The sequence below is a fragment of the Pristis pectinata genome, chromosome 6 (assembly GCF_009764475.1).
Source record: "Pristis pectinata isolate sPriPec2 chromosome 6, sPriPec2.1.pri, whole genome shotgun sequence".
In the NCBI taxonomy this organism is placed as follows: domain Eukaryota; kingdom Metazoa; phylum Chordata; class Chondrichthyes; order Rhinopristiformes; family Pristidae; genus Pristis; species Pristis pectinata.
The window spans coordinates 54,569,815-54,591,860 of NC_067410.1; the positions used below are offsets into that span (position 1 = coordinate 54,569,815).

The 22,046-nt window shown below is 41.5% G+C and overlaps 1 protein-coding gene across 9 annotated transcripts in view; it reads left to right on the forward strand.

Annotated features, from left to right (window-relative positions):
* The window catches only part of cep63 (centrosomal protein 63), a 117,129-nt gene that overhangs the window by 80,534 nt on the left and 14,549 nt on the right, over positions 1–22,046 (forward strand). For 7 of the 9 annotated variants that reach the window (XM_052018848.1, XM_052018842.1, XM_052018843.1 and 4 more), the window contains one exon: positions 7,448–7,650. In XM_052018848.1, the coding sequence (XP_051874808.1) occupies positions 7,448–7,650 (203 nt within the window). The remainder of the gene's footprint in view (positions 1–7,447; positions 7,651–22,046) is intronic. The other 2 variants (XM_052018846.1, XM_052018845.1) reach the window with 1 other exon arrangement.

Below are 22,046 nucleotides of genomic sequence, written 5' to 3' on the forward strand. Positions count from 1 at the left end.
AAGGACATTGACTCATCCACTTCTTCATTTATTTGATCTTTAACTGGACTACTTTAATCCTAGTGTCTGTGTTCTTTCATCTCTTTTCAAATACTTATACAACACCTTTGTTGAAACAGTGGCAATTCTGTCCCAAAGCTAACTGTGGTGAAGCAAAGTATGTTCTAAAAGCAAAAATACTTGTGTTCAATCCTTTAATCTAACCTATTATAGGCTTTTCTATTTGCACTCCATGGTTGCCAGCATTGTATTCTAATAAGGGACACCTTGTGAATGGGGCATGTTGAGGGCTGGGTTGTCTGACAGAAAGGTGCAGACCCAGTGGGCAAACTCTCCTGTAACTGTGTTTGTACAAAATTCTTCTGTTCACCCCTTAAATCTTAGAGGTCAAACATTTCCCTCTCTCCCAAATCAGGAAGCTGGACACATTCCTTCCCTGTTAACCATTAAACACCACTGCGGAGTTGGCTTTATCTAGGAAACCCTCAAGGTCGCATGTCTATGCTAATGCTCAATACAAGGGGGCATGGCTTTGAGGTAATGGGTGGGAAGTTCAAGGGAGCTATCAGAGGGAGGTTTTTCACCCAGAGAGTGGTTGGGGTATGGAATGTGCTGCCTGGGGTGGTGGTGGAGGCAGGTACATTGGTCAAGTTCAAGAGATTGTTAGATAAGCATATGGAGGAATTTAAAATAGGGGGATATGTGGGAGGAAGGGGTTAGATAGTCTTAGGTGTGGTTTAATGGTGGGCGGCTGAAGGGCCTGTGTTGTGCTGTACTGTTCTATGGTTCTATGATGGGGAATGGAGGTATATAGGGACTGGACGTTCATGGTGAAGATCAGATTGTGCATGCCAGAGAACTTAAAGCTATGGAAGATTGGAGAGCGTGTGATACGGACGTAGGTGGGAAGGAATTGGACTGGGGGGGACAGGATAGCTCCGTGGGGCAAGAACATGCAGATACAATGGTCTGCCAGGACAGTCCATCTTGTGGATTTTGGGGAGGAAGTAGAAGCGGGCAGTCCTAGGTTGTGAGACTATCACGTTGGTAGCTGTGGGGGGTAGATCCCCTGAGGTGATGATGCAGGAGGTAATGTCCTGGTGGTCCTTGGTGGAGTCATGGTTAAGGGGTAGGTAGGAGGAAATGTCCGAGAGTTGGCATCTGGCCTCTGCAAGGTAAAGGTCAGTACGCCAGACTACCATGGCACAACCTTTGTCGGCTGGTTTGATTACAATGTCAGGGTTGGTGTGGAGGGAGTGGAGATCAGAGCGTTCAGAAGGGGTGAGGTTGAAATGGGTGAGGGGAGCAGAAAAGTCAAGACAACTGATGTTCCACCGACAGTTGGCTATGAATAGGTCCAGGGAAGGCAACAGGCCCGGTGGGGGAGTCCAGGTAGAAGAAGAGGGCTGGAGGCAGCAGAACAGGTCATCAGGAGGGTGAGAGGACTCCTTACCGAAGAAGGTGGCGCAGAGGCAGTGGAAAAAGAGCTCAGCATCATGCCGGGCTCGGAATTCATTGAGGTGGGGGCATAGAGATAAGAAGATGAGGCCTTTGCTGAGAACATACTACTCAGCTTCAGAGAGGGGGAGGTCAGGGGAGATGGTAAAGACCCGGCAGGGGTTAGAGTTGGGGCTAGAGGAGGAAGGGTGGGGGTAGGGGGGCTGGGCTGGTGAGAGGGGTTGGGAGTGGTGGAGGGGTGAAGAGAGAGGTGTAGGTTAGGCGGTGGATGTAGGGGAGGGAACAGGAGAGGGAGCAGGAGGAGAGGTCAGGGTACGGGGAGGGGATAAGGGGGGCTGGGAGTGGGCTGGGGGAGGTGCAAGATGGGCTGCAGAATTAGATGTAGATGGGGGAAGAAACAGAGCAGAGGCAACAGAAGGTGAAACCTGGAGAGAGGGAGGCCCCGGGGAGGAAAAGGGTGGGAGGAGCAGAGAGTATTGTAGGGCAGGGGTGTCCAGGTGGGCAGGGGAGGGGGGTGGGGGCAGGCCTGGAGAACCACACGGCGGGGGGAGCTGGAGAACCGCGTAGCGGTGAGAACCTCCAACTTGGAGCAGGTGGGGAAGGGGATCCAGAGGACCGTGCAGCAGTGGGAGTCTGGAGGCAAGTGATCTTGCGATCCCTGACGGCGGTGAGGAAGGAGAAGAACCGTCCATCGAGAGGGTGGATATGGCGGAAACGACAGAAAATAACGGTCCTGGGCACATCTTGGAGAGTGAGGCCCAGAGCTGTGGAAGAGAAAAAGAGAGGACCAGAAGGTGTCGGCGTGGAGCAGAGGGCACAGAGGGAGAACCGGAGAGAGCAACCGGAGTGAACGTACCCAGAGATCCAGGCTGGATGAACCTTTATAAAACATCGCTTCTACCACAGCTGGACTGTTGTGTCCAGTTCTGGGCACCAACTTTAGAAAAGATGTGGAAGCTTTGGAAAGTGTACAGAAGAGATTTACTAAATGATTCTAGAGATAGATGTGGCATGGAAACAGGCCCTTAGGCCCATAATCTTCTAAACCTTTCTAATCCATGTACCTGTTCAACTGTCTTTTTAAAAATTATTTTACCTGCCTCAATCACTTCCTCTGCCCTCTCATTCCACATGTGTATGACCCTCTGTGTTTTAAAGAAAAATTGCCCCTCAAGTTCCTGTTAAATCTTTCCCCCTCACCTTAAATCTATGTCTTCTAGTTCTTGATTCCCCAACCCTTGAAAAAAGACCAAGTACATTCACCCTATATATGCCCCTTATGATTTTATACACCTCTATAAGATTAGCTCTCAGTCTCCTACATTCCAAGGAAAAAAAGTTCTAGCCTGACCAACCTCTCCCTATAACTCAGTCCCTTGAGTCCTGGCAACATCCTTGTAAATCTTTTCTGCACTCTTTCCAGTTTAATAACATCTTTCCTATAGCATGGTGACCAAAACTGAACATAATATTCCAAGTGTGGCCTCATCGGCTTCTTGTACAACCACACAATGACCTCCCAACTTCTATACTCAGTGCCCTGACTGATGAAGGCCAGCATGCGGAAAGCCGCCTTCACCACCCTGTCTGCCTGTGACTCCACCTTCAATGAACCATATACTTGATCTCCAACGTCTCCCTGTTCTACAACACTCCCCAGGTCTCTACTGTTCACTGTGAAACTTCCGCCTTGATTTGACTTTCCAAATTGCAACTCCATTTGACATTCCTCAGCTCACTTGCTTGGCTGATCAAAGTCCCCTGATGTTCTTTTGATAACCTTCTTAATTGTTCACTATCCCACCTATCTATCATCTGCAAACTTATTAATCATGCCTTGTACATTCTCATCCAAATTGTTGATATTAACGAGGGGCAAAGGATGAGGGACATAGTTCTGTGGATGGACTGGAGAAGCTGGGGTTGTTCGTTTTGGAACAGAAGGATTTGCAGGGGTATGTCATGAGTTTAAAATCATCAAAAATTGAAAGAGAACAGATAGAAACTGTTCCTCATGGTAAAGGAGTTGAGACCAAAGGACTTGGGGAAAATCTTTCTTAAGTGGCAACTGATTTGGGTTGGGAATGTACTGCTGGAGGTGATGGGGTAGATTCAATCTTGGAGGTTAAAAGGGAACTGGATAAGTACCGTAATTTACTATGGGGAAGAGGAGCTGAACTCTTATGTGGAGCCAGTACCCACCCAGTGTGCTTCCTTCTGCACTGTGATCTTTCTATGAAAGTGTTAGCCCCCCCAAAATAATGAAGTTCCCAAACATGACTAATCTCTCCCTCACCCATCCTCTTTCTGTCCATCTTTCACACACTAGTTTTGGAGCAAAGTCACCCAAAGCTTATGGACATGAGATTTCGAACATCCCACACGTGGGTTTCAGTTCTGCTGCAGTGTAACCACACTTAGTACATTGTTAGACCATCCAAAGATCTTTTAAATATTTTTAACATGAGCAGGAACCTCCAAATCAACGTACTCATCAGATCCCAGACTCTGTAGTGTGACAGTACCCTAGATACTTGTCATTGCCATACCATCACACCTCAACATGGAGCTACAGCTGTTGCTCTCTGCACTTGGTGCTGTCCAGCAAAGTAATCATCTTTATGTCATGATATGACTGGGCACGTGATTAATTTTGACAGATCTGCTGACTGTTTTGAAGAGGGATGTCTCCATGGAGAGAAACAGAGTTGACGTTTTGAGTCAGTGACCCTTCATCAGATGAAAGGTCATTGATCTGAAACATTAACTTTAACCCTTTTCCTCTCTCCATAGATGCTGCCTGCCATGCTGAGAATCATGGAATTGTACAACACAAATAGGCCCTTTCTGCCACCTCATCATGTCGACCCTGATCCCTATCTACGCTAATCACATTTGCCTGCATTAGGCGTATTCCTCAAATCCTTTCCTATCAAAGTACCTACCAAAATGCCTTTCAAACATTGTAATTGTATCTGCCTCTACCGTCTCATCTGGCAGCTCATTCCAGATAACCACCACCTCTGAGGAGAACCCTCACCCTCAGATATCCAGGATGAAGTTTCAGGGTACTTGGAAGCACATGATAAAATAGGCTGAAGTCAGCATGGTTTCCTTAAGGGGAAATCTTGCCTGACAAATCTGTTGGGATTCCTTGAGTAAGTAACAGGCAACATAGATAAAGGAGAGTCAGTGGATGTTGTTTACTTGGATTTTCAGAAGGCCTTTGACAAGGTGCCACACATGAGGCTGCTAAACAAGATAGGAGCCTGTGGTATTACAGGAAAGGTACTAATGGATAGAAGATTGGCTGACTGGCAGAAGGCAAAGAGTAGGAATAAAGGGGGCCTTTTCTGGTTGGCTGCTGGTGACTAATGGTGGTGCACAGGGGTCAGGGTTGGTCAGGGGATGCTACTTATCGCGTTACATGTTAATGATCTGGGTGACGGAATTGACAGTTTTGTGGCCAAGTTTGCGGATGATAAAAAGATAGGTGGAGGGGCAGGTAGTGTTGAGGAAGCAGGGAGCACTTGGGCAGGTTGGGAAAATGGGCAAAGAAGTGGCAGATGGAATACAGTGTAGGGAAGTGTATGGTCATGCACTTTAGTAGAAGGAAGAAAGATGTAGACTATCTTCTAAAGCGGGAACGAGCTCAGAAATTGAATGTGCAAAGGGACTTGGGAGTCTTAGTGCAGGATTCCCTAAAATTAACTTGCAGGTTGAGTTGGTAGTAAGGAAGGCAAATGCAATGTTAGCATTCATTTCGAGAGGACTAGAATATAAAAGCAAGGATGTAATGCTGAGGCTTTATAAGGTGTTGGTCAGAACACATTTGGAGTCTTGTGAGCAGTTTTGGGCCCCACATCTTAAGGAAGGATGTGCTAGCATTGGAGAGGGTCCAGAGGAGTTTTACAAGAATGATTCCAGGAATGAGGCGCGTTTGATGGCTCTGGGCCTGTACTCGCAGAGTTCAGAAGGATGAGGAGGGATTTCATTGAAACCTACTGAATATTGAAATGCCTGGATAGAGTGAATGTGCAGAGGATGTTTCCATTGGTGGAAGAGTCTAAGACCAGAGGGCACAGCCTCAGAATAGAAGGCTGTCCCTTTAGAACACAGATGAGGAGGAATTTCTTTAGCCAGAGGATGGTGAATCTGTGGAATTCATTGCCACAGACGGCTGTGGAGGTCAAGTCGTTGGGTATATTTAAAGCAGAGGTTGATAGTTTCTTAGGGTCAAAGGTTACGGGGAGAAGGCAGGAGAATGTTGAGGGGGAAAAATAAATCAACAATGATCAAGGGCAGAACAGAATCGATAGGCCAAATGGCCTAATTCTGCTTATTTGTCTTATGGTCTTTTATTTCAGATTTTCCAATATCTGCAAGTTTCTAAACCCTTTAATACTTTCTCTCTTACAATGTTTATTGCGTCCAATATTTTACACTCTCCCTCTAGCTGCAACACCAGCATCATCCCACTCTCCTCTGAAGGCATCCACTTTGTGTTCATGAAGAGAATACCCACATTCACTGTCTCCATACACGCTAAGTTTTTGGATCAAAGTAGGCTCTTTAATTATTCACTGGTCTTTATATACCGGTTTTTCTTTGATTTTACTTGCTGCTTTATCCTCTCTTTGTCATTAGGACCAAAATAGATCCATATCCACGCTGACCATCAAGTGCCCATCTGTGCTAATCCCATTTGCCAGCAATAGATCCACAGCCTTCTAAGTGTTGGCGATTCAAGTATTCATCCAGATACTATTTCAACCATCTCCCTCAGCAAAAACAAAAGCTAATGTTGTACTAGTTTTATCCTTGGAGTGAAGAAAGCTGGGGAGGGGGATGGGGGCTTGATTTGATAGAGGTATACAAAGTTATGAGTGGCCTGGTTAGGATGGATATTGGGAAACTTTCTCCCACAGCAGAGATATCTACAATTGGAGATCATACATATAGGGTTGGGGATAAGAGGATTAGTGGCAATCTTGAGGATGAAATTTCTCACCCAGAGCGTGGTTGGAATCTGGATCGCATTCCCTATTCAGTGTAGGGATAAGAGAATTAGGGAGTGTGATCCAGATATGACTATTTTATTTTCCTTATCTTGCCCTCGCCACATCTTGTCACATGGTGGCTGTATCTTGGCCTTCCCACCCATTTTATTTGGAGAGCTCTGCATTGGAGAAGATCAGAACATTATCACTTTAGCACATGTGGGCAGTCACACGTGTACTTGAGCCACTGGTCCAAAGATCTGCCTTAATAAAATACTTTGAAAAAGGAAGACTTACACTTAATTAAAAAGAAATCCACTCAGTTTCACTACATTAGAATGAGTTATTACCATATTCAGATTAGCAAATGGTGGATGAAACTTTTTTTAAATCCCAAATGGGTTTGATGGGTTTCAAATATAAATAAAAAGAAAATGCTGGAAACACTCAGCAGGTCAGGCAACATCTGAGGAAAACAAAACTGGTAATGTTTCTGGTCAGGGACCCTTCATCTGGAACGTTAACTGTTCCTCTCTTCACAGATTCTCCCTGGCTTCCTGTGTGTATCCAGCATTTTCTGTTTTTATTTCAGATTTCCAACATCTGCGTTTTTTTGTCGTGATGAGTTTCAAACTCAGCCTTTGATGTTTTTCTGATAGTGAGGGAAGATTCCAAAGTAGACATCCAGTCTTTGCTGAGGTTAATGAATTTCGCTGGAACAGCAATTTTAAGGGACTTGAATTGACTTCAGTTCTTTTGTTCTATGGAGAGAGCGCATGTTGGTGAAATCTCCTATTTCACTCTGGAGGGTGTGAGTGTGTATGTTGGATGAGGAAAGGATTGAGCTAAGCAGAGATGTGGCTAAAAGGTCCAGATCATTAGGTTAACACTTGGAAAGTGAAATTGTTGATAAGTTGTGTTAGTCAGTGGCCTCCAGAAGTGGTAGGGAAGAGAAGAAGTAATATATTTTTCATTCATTTCAATTTCAGCAGAATTGCTCACTAATGGATCTTCGGGATGGCTACGTTTCATCTCTGAGGCAGTTAGAACAGGAAAACCAACGGCTCCAGCAAGAACTGGCCGACGTAAGAAGCAAACTGGAGATGTCAGTCAAAGTGTCTCAGGACAGATACGAGATGCTTCTGCTTCAGATACAGAACAAGCTGACAGACATCAGAGAGACTGAGGACAGGTATGGATGCTTTGGCAGTAAGGATGTGTCAGAAAACCTTTGCTGGGGGCTTATGATAGATCCAAAGTAGACGGATTCATTCTTTCGGTGTCGGTTGGGTCACATCAACCACTCTGTGTGTGTGTGCTGGCCTCTAGTAGGACATGTCTACCAGAGGTGGATGCCCAGTGTGAATAGCTTTGGAGGTCCTCAACATTGCCATGCCCCTGAAGTGTCAGATCAAACGTAGGAAAGAAACTTCCTCTTGTTTACTGCCAACTGCTGTCCTTCAGCTGCTGAGTCACTGCCAACTATAAGTTGAACTTGGAGGAGTAGCAGAAATATAGAGTGTACTCTGGATGGAGGACTTTGCCATATATCCCTAATGGTACCACAGCTAGAAAGTCAGCAGCTGGGGTAATGTCTTTGACTGCATCGTTGTTCATCACAGATGCTTCTGAATAGACAGCTTCAGAGCTTCACAGTGAGGGTACCCTGCATCCTGTTGTGTGGCACTGGCACTGTCCTAAATGGGATAAATTCAAACTGAGCATCTATAGGGCAATGTGGGGATTTCAGCAGCAACATTTTATTCCATTGCAGCCTCTAATGCCAGCACATCCCTCGCTCCCTGCCCTTCCTGTCAAGCCAGGGAACTAAATGTGGAGCATGCCAGAAATATTACAAGGCATACCAAGGAAAGTAATGCCAACCTGGTAAAGTTGCAGCACAGAACTACATGTGCGCTAAATAGCATGAGAATTATGTCGTAGACAGCAGTGTGATACCATGGTTGAGGTGATTTTGTTCATTTTGAACTGATCACTGGCAAGTAACCCTCACCACACAAATTCTGGGGAATAACTGTCGTTGAGAAGAAAGTCCAACAGCCCTCCTTTAACATTCAGTGGTTCTACCATTGCTGAGTGCTCGGCCATCAACATTCTGGGGGTGGAGATCACCATGGTCTAGAAACAGTATTTATACCTGCTGCAAAAATAATTTGGAGATAAAGGCTAATTTTCTTACTCTCAACACCCAGGGCACCTTAAAATTTGCTCCCTCTGGCTGCATTGTATATGACAGAATGCATTGCATCAACAGAGAGAGATACAACACTTAAATGGGCCCTTCAGCCCACTGGCCACCACCTATTTACACAAATCCTACATTACTCCCTTTTTTTTTGACAGCTTCAACAGCATCTCCTAAACCCATGAGGTTTTATCACTTAGATATGCAGGAGAAGAGACTGGTTTATAAATTACAAAAATAAATAGTGCAAAAAAAAGGAATAACGCGGTAGTGTTCAGGGGTTTTATGGATTCAGAAATCTGATGGCGGAGGGGAAGAAGCGGTTCCTGAATCTTTGTGGGTCTTCAGGCTCCTGTACCACCTCCCCAGTGGTAGTAACGAGAAGAGGGCATGTCATGAATGGTGAGGATCCTTAGTGATAGATGCCACCTTCCTGAGGCACTCCTGAAGATGTCTTCGATAGTGGGCAGGGTTGTGCCGTGATAGACCTGGCTGAGTGTATGACCCTCATCATGTCAAAATCTTAGAGCTGCTTACTGAGCAGTCTGTAGGAGTACCTTCACACAAACTGCAGTATTTCAAGGAGCTGCCCCAGCACCACCACTTAGAACAATTAAAACTTGCCTTGCCAGTAAAACTCACTATACAAATTAAAAAAAAAACTGATTGGGCCACAAAGTATCTAAGCTGCAACTAGAGTCTCAAACATCAAACACTACCTCATGTCCTTGACTTCTTATGAGCAATTACACAAGAGCTCTAATTACAGAGTACGTGGCATTGATTTCACAGTTTTTGTACCAGGGTGCCAGAATTACAGCATTACACTATTTTCTATTTTGTTTCATGTTTTCCTGCTGTCTGCCTATTATTCCCCCTCTCGCCCCCTGTGTCATATGTGTTTTAATACTAGATTTTTAATTATGCTTGTTTTTGTATCTTCATCAATGAGCGTCATTATATTGATTTTTAGTATTAAATGTTTGTCATACCAGACATGCCATGTGGTGGGCAGGGAATTCACACAACCAGTGTTAAACCTGTGGATGCAAGATGGCGCTGCAGCATGGCGGCAAGTTGCTCTCTGCAGATCCACTCATTACTTATAATATAAAATGTTCCCTATGTCTGTGAGATAAAGGAGCTATTTATTGTGACAGCAGTAGTCCTGGGTTTGTTAACTTAATAGAAGCAGAATTTTTCTTCATGATGTGAATGATACTGGCAATGATGTGCTTTTTACTTTTTTTTTACAATGTGTTTATCATTAGCAATGCCAGCTTTTATTATCCATCCCTCATTGCCCTTGAGGTGTGAAGCCAGAAGTTGTGGTACATGTTGGTGCCAATGACATAGGTAGGAAGAGGGATGAGGTCCTGAAAAGTGAGTTTAGGGAGCTAGGCAGAAGGCTGAAGAACAGGACCTCAAGGGTAGCAATCTCAGGCTTGCTGCCAGTGCCACGTGATAGTGAAGGTAGGAATAGGAGGAGATGGCAGATGAATGTGTAGCTGAGGAGTTGGTGCAGGAGGGAAGGTTTTAGATTTTTGGATCATTGGGATCTCTTCTGAGGAAGGTGGGACCTGTACAGAGAGGATGGGTTACAACTGAACCCGAGAGGGGCCAATATCCTTGCAGGGCAGGTTTGCTAGGGTGGTTCAGGAGGTTTTAAACTAGTTTGCAAGGGGAATGGGAACCAGAGGGGTAGGTCAGAGGAAGAAGTGGATGTGGAAAAGTCAGATCTAACATGTAGAGAGGCTTTGAGGAAGGAGAAGCAGAGTACAGGGTATAAAAGTAGAAAGGTGGATGGGCTAAAGTGTATTTACTTAAATGTAAGAAGTATCAGGAATAAGGGGGATGAACTGAGAGCTTGGATAAGTACATGGAACTATGATATTGTGGCTCTTACAGAGACTTGGCTGTCACCAGGGCAGGAATGGATATTGAATATTCCTGGATTTCAGTGTTTTAAAAGGGGTGGGGGGGAGGAGAAGAGGTGGTGTTGCTGGTCAGGGATACTATTACAGCTGCAGAAAGGGTGGATAAAGGGTGGATAATGTAGAAGGATCCTCTCTGGAGTCAGTATGGGTGGAAGTTAGGAACAAGAAAGGAGCACTCTACTGGGAGTATTCTATATGCCCCCCGGTAGCAGCAAGGATACTGAGGAGCAGATTGGGAGGCAGATTTTGGAAAGGTGCAAGAATAACAGGGTTGTTATCATGGGAGACTTCAACTTCCCAAACATTGGCACCTGCTTAGTGCCAAAGGTTTAGACGGGGCAGAGTTTGTTAAGTGTGTCCAGGACAGATTCCTGTCACAGTATGTTGACAGGCCGACTAGAGGGAATGCCATATTAGATCTACTATTAGGTAATGTACCGGGTCAGGTGACAGGTGGGTGAGCATTTGCGGGACAGTGACTACCGCTCCCTAACCTTTAGCATTGTCATGGACAGGGATAGGAGCAAAGAGGACGGGAAGATATTTAATTAGGGAAGGGCAAATTATGAGGCTATAAGGCTAGAACTTGAGAGTGTAAATTGGGATGACATTTTTGAAGGGAAGTGTACTATGCAGATGTGGTCATTGTTCAGGGATCTCTTGCAGGACGTTAGGGATAAATTGGTCCTGGTGAGGCAGAAAAAGAATGGCAGGGTGAAGGAACCATGGGTGACGAGAGGTGGAACAACTAGTTAGGAAGAAGAAGGCAGCAAGGATCAGATAGGGCTCATGAGGAATATAGAGTAGCAAGGAAGGAACTTTCTTCTTCTTTTTCAATCTTTTTATTAGTTTCCAAATTAATACAGATTAATATATAACATCAATGTTTGTACATGTAATACAAAGAGATCAGGAGAACAATCATGGCATAGATAATCATAAAGAATAGTAAAATATAGTAAAAAAATCTGAAGATCCCACGATCTCTTAGTAAATGAATATAATATAAAAGGAAGGAAAGAAAAAGATTTATTGTGTATATAAAAGAAAGGAAAAAAAAATCCCCAAACCAATAAGAAAAATTATAAACAATATATCAAACCAAACTGGAAAATTTTTTAAAAAAAAGACAAAAAAAAGACTGGACTGAAATTTCTCAATAGAAACAGAGCAGTATTATGTCATCAACTCCGTTCCTCTAAATTGGAAAGTTATTGAAAAGGGATCTATATCATGTGAAAATATTGAATAAATGGACTCCAAATATCTTCAAATTTAACCGAAGGATCAACAGTACCACTCCTAATCTTTTCCAAGTTTAAACATGATGTAGTTTGAGAGAACCATTGAAAAATAGTAGGGGGTATTGGATCCTTCCATTTAAGCAAAATGGATCGTTTGGCTGTTAATGTAACAAAGGTAATCATACGGTAAGCAGAAGCAGATAATGGCCAGCCTCTATCCTGGTAATCTAAAAATTGCAGTGTTAGGGTGAGGTTGTAAATCAATATTCAGTACAGTTGAGATAATGTTAAAAATGTCTTTCCAATATTTTTCCAAAAGAGGACAGGACCAAAATGTGTGTCAGAGAAGCCACATTTGATTTACATCTGTCACATATAGGATTTATATGGTGATTAAAAACAGGCTAGCTTATCTTTTGATATATGGGTCCTGTGAACTACCTTGAACTGTATCAAAGAGTGTCTGGCACACATTGAAGATGTATTAACTAAATGAAGAATTTTCTTCCATGTCTCTGTAGGTAAAGATGTCTGGAGTTCACTTTCCCATTCATTCTTAATTTTGTCCAGTGATTCTGGATGTATTTTCATAATTAAATCATAGATTATTGCAATCAAGCCCTTCTGATAAGGATTAAGACCTAAAATTTTTTCTGTAATTTCAGTTTTGTATGGTGTCGGAAAAGAGCTTTTAAAAAATTTCTAATCTGCAAATATCGAAAAAAGTGTGATCTAGACAAATTGTATTTGTTAGTTGTTCAAAAGATGAAAAACAGTTATCAATGAATAAATCATGAAAACATACTATTCCCTTCCTTTTCCATATAGAAAAAGCTGAGTCAACTCTGGATGGTTGAAAGAAAAAATTAGATTGAATGGGACTTGACAAGTTAAATTTATTCAATCCAAAAAATTTACGAAATTGAAACCATATTCGTATTGTATGTTTAACTATTGAGTTAGTCATATGTTTACTTAATTTGGTAAGTGCAAAAGGGAGTGAAGCTCCTAAAATAGAAACTAATGAAAATCCAAGTACTGATTGATGCTTAAGGTGTACCCATTTGGGACATTGAATTATATCTAAATCTTGTATCCAAAAAATTAAATATCTGATATTAGTTGCCCAATAATATAATCTAAAGTTAGGCAGGGCCATACCACCATCCTTTTTTGGTTTTTGTAAATATTTCTTACTTAACCTTGGGTTTTTATTCTGCCAAATATATGAAAGAATTTTAGAATCAATAGTGTCAAAAAAAGATTTCGGGATGAAAGTTGGAATTGCTTGAAATAAGTATAAAAATTTTGGTAAAATATTCATCTTAATCGCATTAATTCGGCCTACCAATGATAGAGACAGTGGGGACCATTCAGTAAATAATTGTTTAATGTGGTCAATTAAAGGCAATAGATTAGCTTTAAATAAGTCCTTATGTTTCTTGGTAATCTTAACACCTAAGTACATAAAATAGTCAGTTACTAATCTAAAAGGTAATTGCCTGCAAATTGGGGTTTGCATATTTAATGGAAAAAATTCACTCTTATTAAGATTTAATCTATAGCCAGCAGAAAAAACACTAAACTGATCTAGTAGTGATAGTACTGCAGGGATAGATTCCTCTGGATTAGAAATATAAAGTAACAGGTCATCTGCGTAAAGGGATATCTTATGAATTTTCTGTCCGCGAGTAATGCCACATATATTTGAAGAGTCCCAGAGTGCAATAGCCAAGGGTTCCAAAGCAATATCAAACAATAAAGGACTTAAAGGGCAACCTGGTCTAGTACCTCGAAAAAGCCTAGACAAAGGGGATCTTTGATTATTAGTAAGTATTGAAGCCATAGGTGTATAATAAATCAGTTTAATCGCAGATATAAATTTGGGGCTAAAATTAAATTTTTGAAGTGTAATGAATAGATATTCCCATTCGACTGTCAAACGCCTTTTCAGCATCTATTCAGCATGTGAGACAACACATTCTGGAATTTGGGATGAAGGGGTATATATAATATTCATTAATCTCCTAATGTTAAAATGTAAACGATTCTGAATAAATCCTGTCTGGTCTTCAGAGATAATTTGTGGAAGAACCTTTTCCAATCTAAAGGCCAATAATTTGGAAAATATTTTTGAATCTACATTTAATAAAGAAATAGGTCGATAAGATGCACATTCAGTGGGATCTTTATCCTTATTAAGAATTAAAGAAATAGTTGCTTCATAGAAGGATTGTGGTAGTTTACCCACTGATAGGGCATCTTTAAAAATTTTTGCTAACCAGGGAACAAGAATATCAGAAAAGGATTTAAAAAATTCGGCTGTATATCCGTCAGGGCTGGGTGCTTTACCCGAGTTCATTGAAAATATTACTTTCTTTATCTCTTCCTCCGAAATGGGTGCATCTAATTTAGAGCGTTCATTTAAAGATAATTGGGGAATCTTCAAATCTCTTAGAAATTCATGCCTTGATGTAGAATCCTCAGGGGATTCTGATTGGTATAAAGAAGAATAAAATTCTTGAAAGGATTTATTAATTTGAACATGATCTATTGTGCAGGTACCATCTGTTTTACGAATTTTGTTAATCTGACATTTAGATAAAGTAGCTTTCAATTGGTTGGCCAATAATTTACCAGATTTGTCACTATGTATGTAAAATTGACTTTTGGTTTTAAGTAGTAGATTTTCAATTGAAGATGTTAGTAATAAACTATGCTGTAATTGGAGTTCTGTTCTCTTTTTATAAAGCTCCAGATTAGGAGTATCAGAATATTTTTTATCGATTTCTTTAATCTTGTCAACTAATATACGTATTTCATTATTAGTTCGTTTTTTCAATCCAGCGGAATATGAAATAATTTGACCACAGGTATATGCTTTAAAAGTATCCCATATTATCCCACTAGAGATTTCTTCAGTTAAAAAGAAAAATGAAATCTGTTCTTTAATAAACTGGACAAAATCTAAGTCTAGTAATAGAGAAGGGTTAAATTGCCATTGACATCGAAGGATACATCTGCTGATTTAATTGATAATTTCAATGGTGCATGATCAGAAATGGCAATTGCATCGTATTTACAGTCAATAAGTGGAGCTAGTCTAGCATCAATAAACAAAATAATCAATCCTCAAGTAATTATGGTAGACATGAGAAAAGAATGAAAATTCTTTATCATATGGGTGTAGAAATCTCCAAACATCTAAAATTCCGGATTCAACTAAGGAGTTAATAAAGGCAGCAGATTTGTTTGCAAGTGCAGGATTTGACACAGATCTATCCATTGAAGGGTTTAAACAGCAGTTGAAATCTCCACCCATAATCAAAGTGTGTTCATTTAAATTAGGAAAAAATGCAAAAAGATGTTTAAAAAATTCAGGGTGATCTACATTGGGTGCATAAACATTAAACATAACAACTTTTTTTTATTATGAAGTAAACTGGTAATTAATAAAAAAAAATCTACCATTTGGGTCTGATATTGTCTCATGATGGACAAACACAATTGAGGAGTCTATAAAAATAGAGACTCCTTTCACCTTCGCTTGTGAATTTGAATGAAACTGTTGACCCCTCCAAAATCTAAAAAAACATTGATTATCTTTTTTCCTGATATTAGTCTCCTGGGCAAAAATGGTCTGAGCAATAGCAATTAATCTGTGAAAAACTTTAAAGATCTTCTTGCGCTTAATCGGATTGTTTAAACCGTTAATATTCCATGAGATAAAATTAATAGTCTTATCCATTTTAACAGATTAAAAAACATATGGTATGTAAAGGGTTAATCTTGCTATACAAGAGTCCCACTAGCAAGAAGTAGTAAAAAAGTTCAAAGAGGAAGTGGATATGATGGCAATTTAGACATATTTGTAGTTCATCAGTCCAGAAGAAAAACCTAAAAACAGCCTCACCCCCCTCCCCCAACAGCCCGAAAACTGGCCAATACGCAGCCAGAAAGCTAATCGCTAATTGAACTAACCCCAGTTCTATTGGTGGCAAAAGTCCAAGTTGGAAAAAAATATATAAACCACTCATGGTTAGTCTAAACAGGCTATTGACATAGTTAAAACAAAGTTATCAAACTGACAACAGTAGTTGTGAGATTGAAACAGAGCCAAAGGGAGTTAACAGTCGACATTTAAAAAATACAATTTTATAGTTATTTCTAAAAGAAAGCAAACGATCAGTCATTTTGTTAAATACTTAATTATTATTAAAACAAAACATTAAAAGAAAGAAAAGGAGAGGTTTAAATCTAAAAATTAATTGCATAATAAAGCAAGTAGGTAGTAAATCAAAGGAAAAACACTGTCTCTTCCACATTTCTTAGCTTCTAAAGTTAAAAGCTAGTTCATAAGAAATTCTTCGCCCTCTTGGACAGATTTAAACCACTTGCGAGATTTATCAGGTAGTGTAATTCTCAGCCTTGCTGGGAATAATAATGCAGGATGATAATTGCTTTGATAGAGATGAGCCATAATTGGTTTGTAGCTCAGCCTTCCTTTCATAACTTCTGGGGTGTAATCTTCAACTATTCGAAACTTCCATTGTTTAAATTGAATCATTCCACGTCCACAAGCAGTACGAGTCAAGGGTTCCTTGATGTTGACATAGTGAAATCTCAATATTACTGGCCGAGATTTTTGGTCCGGGGCAGGTTTGGATCTTATTGCTCGATGAGCTCTATCAAGAATAAGCTGAACAGGAAACATTTCGGAACCAAACACATTGACCAGAAGTTTAGAAAAAAAGTCCATAGGGTTACCAGTCTCGGTGTTCTCTGGAAAACCGATGATTCTTAAATTTCTTCTCCTGCTGCGGCCTTCCAGGTCGCTGATCCTCTGTTGCTTTTCCCGGTTTTGCTTGGTCATAATTTAGGCTTTTTCAAGTGAGTGGAGTTTGGCATCTCTCTCTTTACCAGCTCAGTCGAGTTCAGCAATTAATTGCTTTTGTTTGGTGTTTTCCTGGATAAGTGTATTTCGTCTGTCTTCAAAGTCCTTTAAAATGGACTTCAATTCAGCAAAGCTCCAGTCGAACTTTTTATCCAGATTAGAAATAGCTTCCAAAGTAGGTTGGTCTCCATTACCTTTGCCATTAGCTAACGCTTTAGATCTGGTGTTCATTTCAACAGTTAAAAATCAAAATTAAACTTGTGCCAGTATTGTAAAAGACTTATTAAAGAGTGGTAAATGGAAAATTAAAAAGTGACTGGAACAAAGCCAAGTTATGACTTAGTCCATTGAGCGGCACCAATAGACTCTGGAAGGAACTTAAGAAGGGGCTGAGGAGAGCAAGAAGGGGACATGAAAAGTCTTTGGCGAGTAGGGTTAAGGAGAATCCCAAGGCTTTTCTCACGTACATGAAGAGCAGAAGGATGACGAGAGTTAAAGTAGGGCCGATTAGAGACAAAGGTGGGAAGATGTGCCTGGAAGCTGTGGAAGTGGGTGAGGTTCTCAGTGAATACTTCTCTTCAGTATTCACCAAAGAGAGGGGCCTTGATGACACTGAGGACAGTGTTGGTAAGGTTAATGTTCTAGAGCATGTAGATATCAAGAGAGAAGATGTGTTGGAGCTGTTAGAAAATATTAGGACAGATAGGTCCCTGGGACCTGATGGAATATTCCCCAGGCTGCTCCGCAAGGCGAGGGAGGAGATTGCTGAACTGTTGACTAGGATCTTTGAGTCCTTGTTGTCCACAGGAATGGTACTGGAGGATTGGAGAGTGGCAAATGTTGTCCCCTTATTCAAAAAAGGTAGTAGGTATAGTCCAGGGAATTACAGACCAGTGATCCTTACGTCTGTGGTGGGCAAGCTGCTAGAAAGGATTCTAAGAGCATTTAGAGAATCATGGACTGATTAGGGACAGCCAGCATAGCTTTGTGAAGGTAAGATCATGTCTCACAAGACTGACAGGGTTCTTTGAGGAGGTGACCAGAAAGATTGATGAGGGTAGTGCAGTAGATGTGGTCTACATGGATTTTAGTAAGGCGTTTGACAAGGTTCCACATGGTAGTCCTCTTCAGAAGGTCAGAGGGCATGGGATCCAGGGAGGCTTGGCCGTGTGCATTCAGAATTGGCTTGCCTGTAGAAAGCAGAGGGTTGTGGTGGAGGGAGATTGGAGGGCTGTGACTAGTGGTGTCCCACAAGGATTGGTTCTAGGACCTCTACTTTTCATGATATTTATTAATGACTTGGATGAGGTGATAGAAGGGTGGGTTAGCAAGTTTGCAGACGACACAAAGGTCGGTGGTGGTGTGGATAGTGTGGAGGACTATTGAAGCTTGCAGAGGGACATTGATAGGATGCAGAGCTGGGCTGAGAAGTGACAGATGGAGTTCAATCCAGAGAAGTGTGAGGTGGTACACTTTGGAAGGACAAATTCCAAGGCGGAGTACAAGGTTAATATCAGGATTCTGGGTAGTGGGGAGGATCAGAGGGTTCATATACACAGATCACTGAAAGTTGCCTCACAGGTGGATAGGGTAGTTAAGAAAGCTTATGGGATGTTAGCTTTCATAAGTCGTGGGATCGAGTTTAATAGCAACGAGGTAATGATGCAGCTCTACAAAACTCTGGTTAGACCACACTTGGAGTACTGTGTCCAGTTCTGGTCGCCTCATTATAGGAAGGATGTGGAAGCGTTGGAAAGGGTGCAGAGGAGATTTACCAGGATGCTGCCTGGATTGGAAAGTATGGATTATGAGGAGAGACTAAGGGAGCTTTAGGGCTTTACTCTTTGGAGAGTAGGAGGATGAGGGGAGACATGATAGAGGTATACAAAATATTAAGAGGAATAGATAGACAGCCAGCACCTCTTTCGCAGGGCATCATTGCTCAATAGAAGAGGGCATGGCTTTAAAGTAATGGGTGGGAAGTTCAAGAGAGATATGAGGGAGGTTTTTCACCCAGAGAATGGTTGGTGCATGGAATGCACTGCCTGGGGTAGTGGTGGAGGCAGATACATTGGTCAAGTTCAAGAGATTGTTAGATAAGCATATAGAGGAATTTAAAGTAGGGGGATATGTGGGAGGAAGGGGTTTGATAGTATTAGGCATGGTTTAAAGGTCAGTACACATTGTGGGCCGAAGAGCTTGTATTGTGCTATGGTTCTATGATTCTACTGATGAAGGTACTTCCACAATACTCTTGGTGAGAAAGTTTCAGAGTTTAGATCCAGTAACAGTAAGGACTTGCGCTATATTTCCAAGTCAGGGTGGTATGCAACTTTGAGAGGAACCTGTGGACAGTGATGTACCTAACGCCTCTTCTGCTCTTGTCCTTCCTAGTAGTAGAGGTTGTGGGTTTGGGAGGTGCTTGTTGAGTAGCCTGGTTGAATAACTGTAATGTACTTTGCAGATGGTATTCACTGTAGCAATTGTGCACCAGTGGTGGATGGGGAGGGAGTGAACGTTGGATAATCATGCAGACAGGACAGCATTCAGCTTGTTTGAGTGTTGTTAAATGCACTTGTCAGACAAGTGGAGAGTATTCCATCATTTCTTGATATTGTCCTGTAGATGGTGGAAAGAAGGTGAGTCACTTGCCTTTGACCTGCTTTTTTTAGCTACAGTAGTGATATGGCTGGTCTAGTCCAGTTTCAGTTGAGTGAAGTCCCCAGGGTATAGATGGTTGGAGACTCGGCAATGGTAATGCCATTGAATATCATCTCCCTCTTGTTGGAGGTGGTCATTGCTGATTTGCTGTGGTAATTAGCCAGGTTGGATGTGTCATGCTTTTGTGAACATGACATATCTGGGCAGTTTACATATCATCAGGCAGAGGGTTTCGGCACTGCTAGCTCTGGGGTATAGATCTTTAGTATTGTAGCCAGGATGTGGTCTGGTCCTTATGCCTTTGCTGCATCTGGTTTTGTCAGCTGTTTCTTCACATCACCTGGAATAGAGTCAAAGGGCATGGAAACAGGCCCTTCGTCTTAAATCATCCGTGCCAACTGTATTGCCCATTGAGTTAGTCTCATCTGCCTCTGTTTGACCTATAGCCCTCTAAACCCCTCCTTTTCTTTCTTTTTCAATCTTTTTATTAGTTTTCAAATTAATACAGATTAATATATCAATGTTTATACATGTAATACAAAGAGATCAGGAGAACAATCATGATGTGGATAATCATAAAGAACAATAAAGTATAAAAAAGTTTGTAGATCCAATGATCTGTTAGTGAAATTAATATAAAAGAAAAAGATTTATTATAAAATATAAAAGAAAAAAATCCCCAAAACAATAAGAAAAATTATAAACAATATCAAACCAAACTAAGCTAAAGAAAAAAAATTCAAAAAGAAACAAAAAAATCTTGACTAAAATTTCTCAATAGAAACAGAGCAATATTACGTCGTCAACTCCGTTCCTCTAAATTGAAAGGTTATTATAGGGGGATCTATATCATGTGAAAATATTGAATAAATGGACTCCAAACTTCAAGTTTAAGCGAAGGATCAACAGTACCACTCCTAATTTTTTCCAAGTTTAAACATGATATAGTTTGAGAGAACCATTGAAAATTAATAGGGGGTATTGGATCCTTCCATTTAAGCAAAATGGATCATTTGGCCATTAATGTAACATAAACCCCTCCTATCCATGTACTTATCTAGATGGCTTTTAATGTTGCTAATGCGCCTGCCTCAACCTCTATTTCTAGCAGCTCATTCCAAATATGCAACACCTTTTGCATCAAGAAGCTGCCTCTGATGTTAAACCTATGCCCTCTTGTTTTTAGCAACCCCTCCCTAGGAAAAAAACTCTGTGCTATCACCCTGTCTATGCCCTTCATTGATCTTACATACCTCTATCAGGTCACCCCTCAATCTCCTATGTTCCAAGGGATAAAGTCCTAGTCTATGCAACCTCTCCTTGCAACTCAGGCCCCCAAGTCCAGGCAACATCCTGCTATATCTTTCCTGCACTGTTTCTAGTTTAATAACATCTTTTCTGTCATAGAGTGATCAAAACTGTACACAGCACTCAAAGTATGACGTCACCAACATCTTATATAATTGCATCATAACTTCCCAGCTCCAACACTCAATGCCCTCATTGATGAAGGCCAGTGTGCCGAACGCCTTTTTCAAAATCAAATTTGAGTTCAATGTCATATGCACAAGTACGTGTATGTACAGGTGCAATGGAAAAACTTACTTGCGGCAGCATCACAGGCACACAGCATCATATAAGCAGCATTAACAAGAAAAACAAATTATATGCAATTTTTACAAGAGAAAAACACAATTAGTCCATTTTAATGCAAAGTGATAAGGATGGTCATAGTGTTAATAAACTGTCATGATGAGGGTTTTGTTGGTTGGGGAACCGAATGATTGAAGGGAAGTAGCTGTTCTTGAACCTGGTAGTGTTGGACTTGAGGCTTCTGTACCTCCTGCGAAAAGATGGCATAGCCTGGATGGTGGGGATCTTTGATGGTGGATGTCGCCTTCTTGAGGCAGTGCTTCCTGTAGATACTACTGATGGTAGGGTTCACCACTATCTACCTGTGACACCACTTCCGGTAATCTATGCACTTGCACTCCTAGGTCCCTGTTCCATACCACACCCCAGGGTCCTACCATTCACTGTATAAGTCCTACCCTGGTTTGTTCTCCCAAAATACAATACCTCACATTTACTTGGATTGAAAGTCATTCGCCAATCCTCAGCCCACATACCAAGGTGATCAAGATCCCCCTGTAATTTTTCATAACCTTCTACATATTCTACAACACCACCTATTTTAGTATCATCCACAAACTTACCAACCATTCCTTGTACATTCACATCCAAATTGTTTATTTTACAAACAACAAAGGTCCCAGCACTAACCCCTGTGGCACACGACTAGACACTGGCCTCCAGTCTGAGAAACAACCCTCGACCATCACCCTCTGCTTCCTATCACTGAGCCAATTATGAATCCAATCTGCTGTCTCCCCCTGGATCCCATATGATCTAATCTTCCAGATTAGTCTGCCATGACGACATCCACTGCCCTACCCTCATCTACCCTTTTGGTTACCTCGAAGAACTCCAAGAAATTTGTCAAATACGACTTGATGGGTCATTATGGGTGGGAGGTTCAGGGGAGATGTCAGGGGGAGGTTTTTCCACCCAGAGAGTGGTTGGTGCATGGAATGCACTGCCTGGGGTGGTGGTGGAGGCAGATACATTGAACAGGTTCAAGAGCTT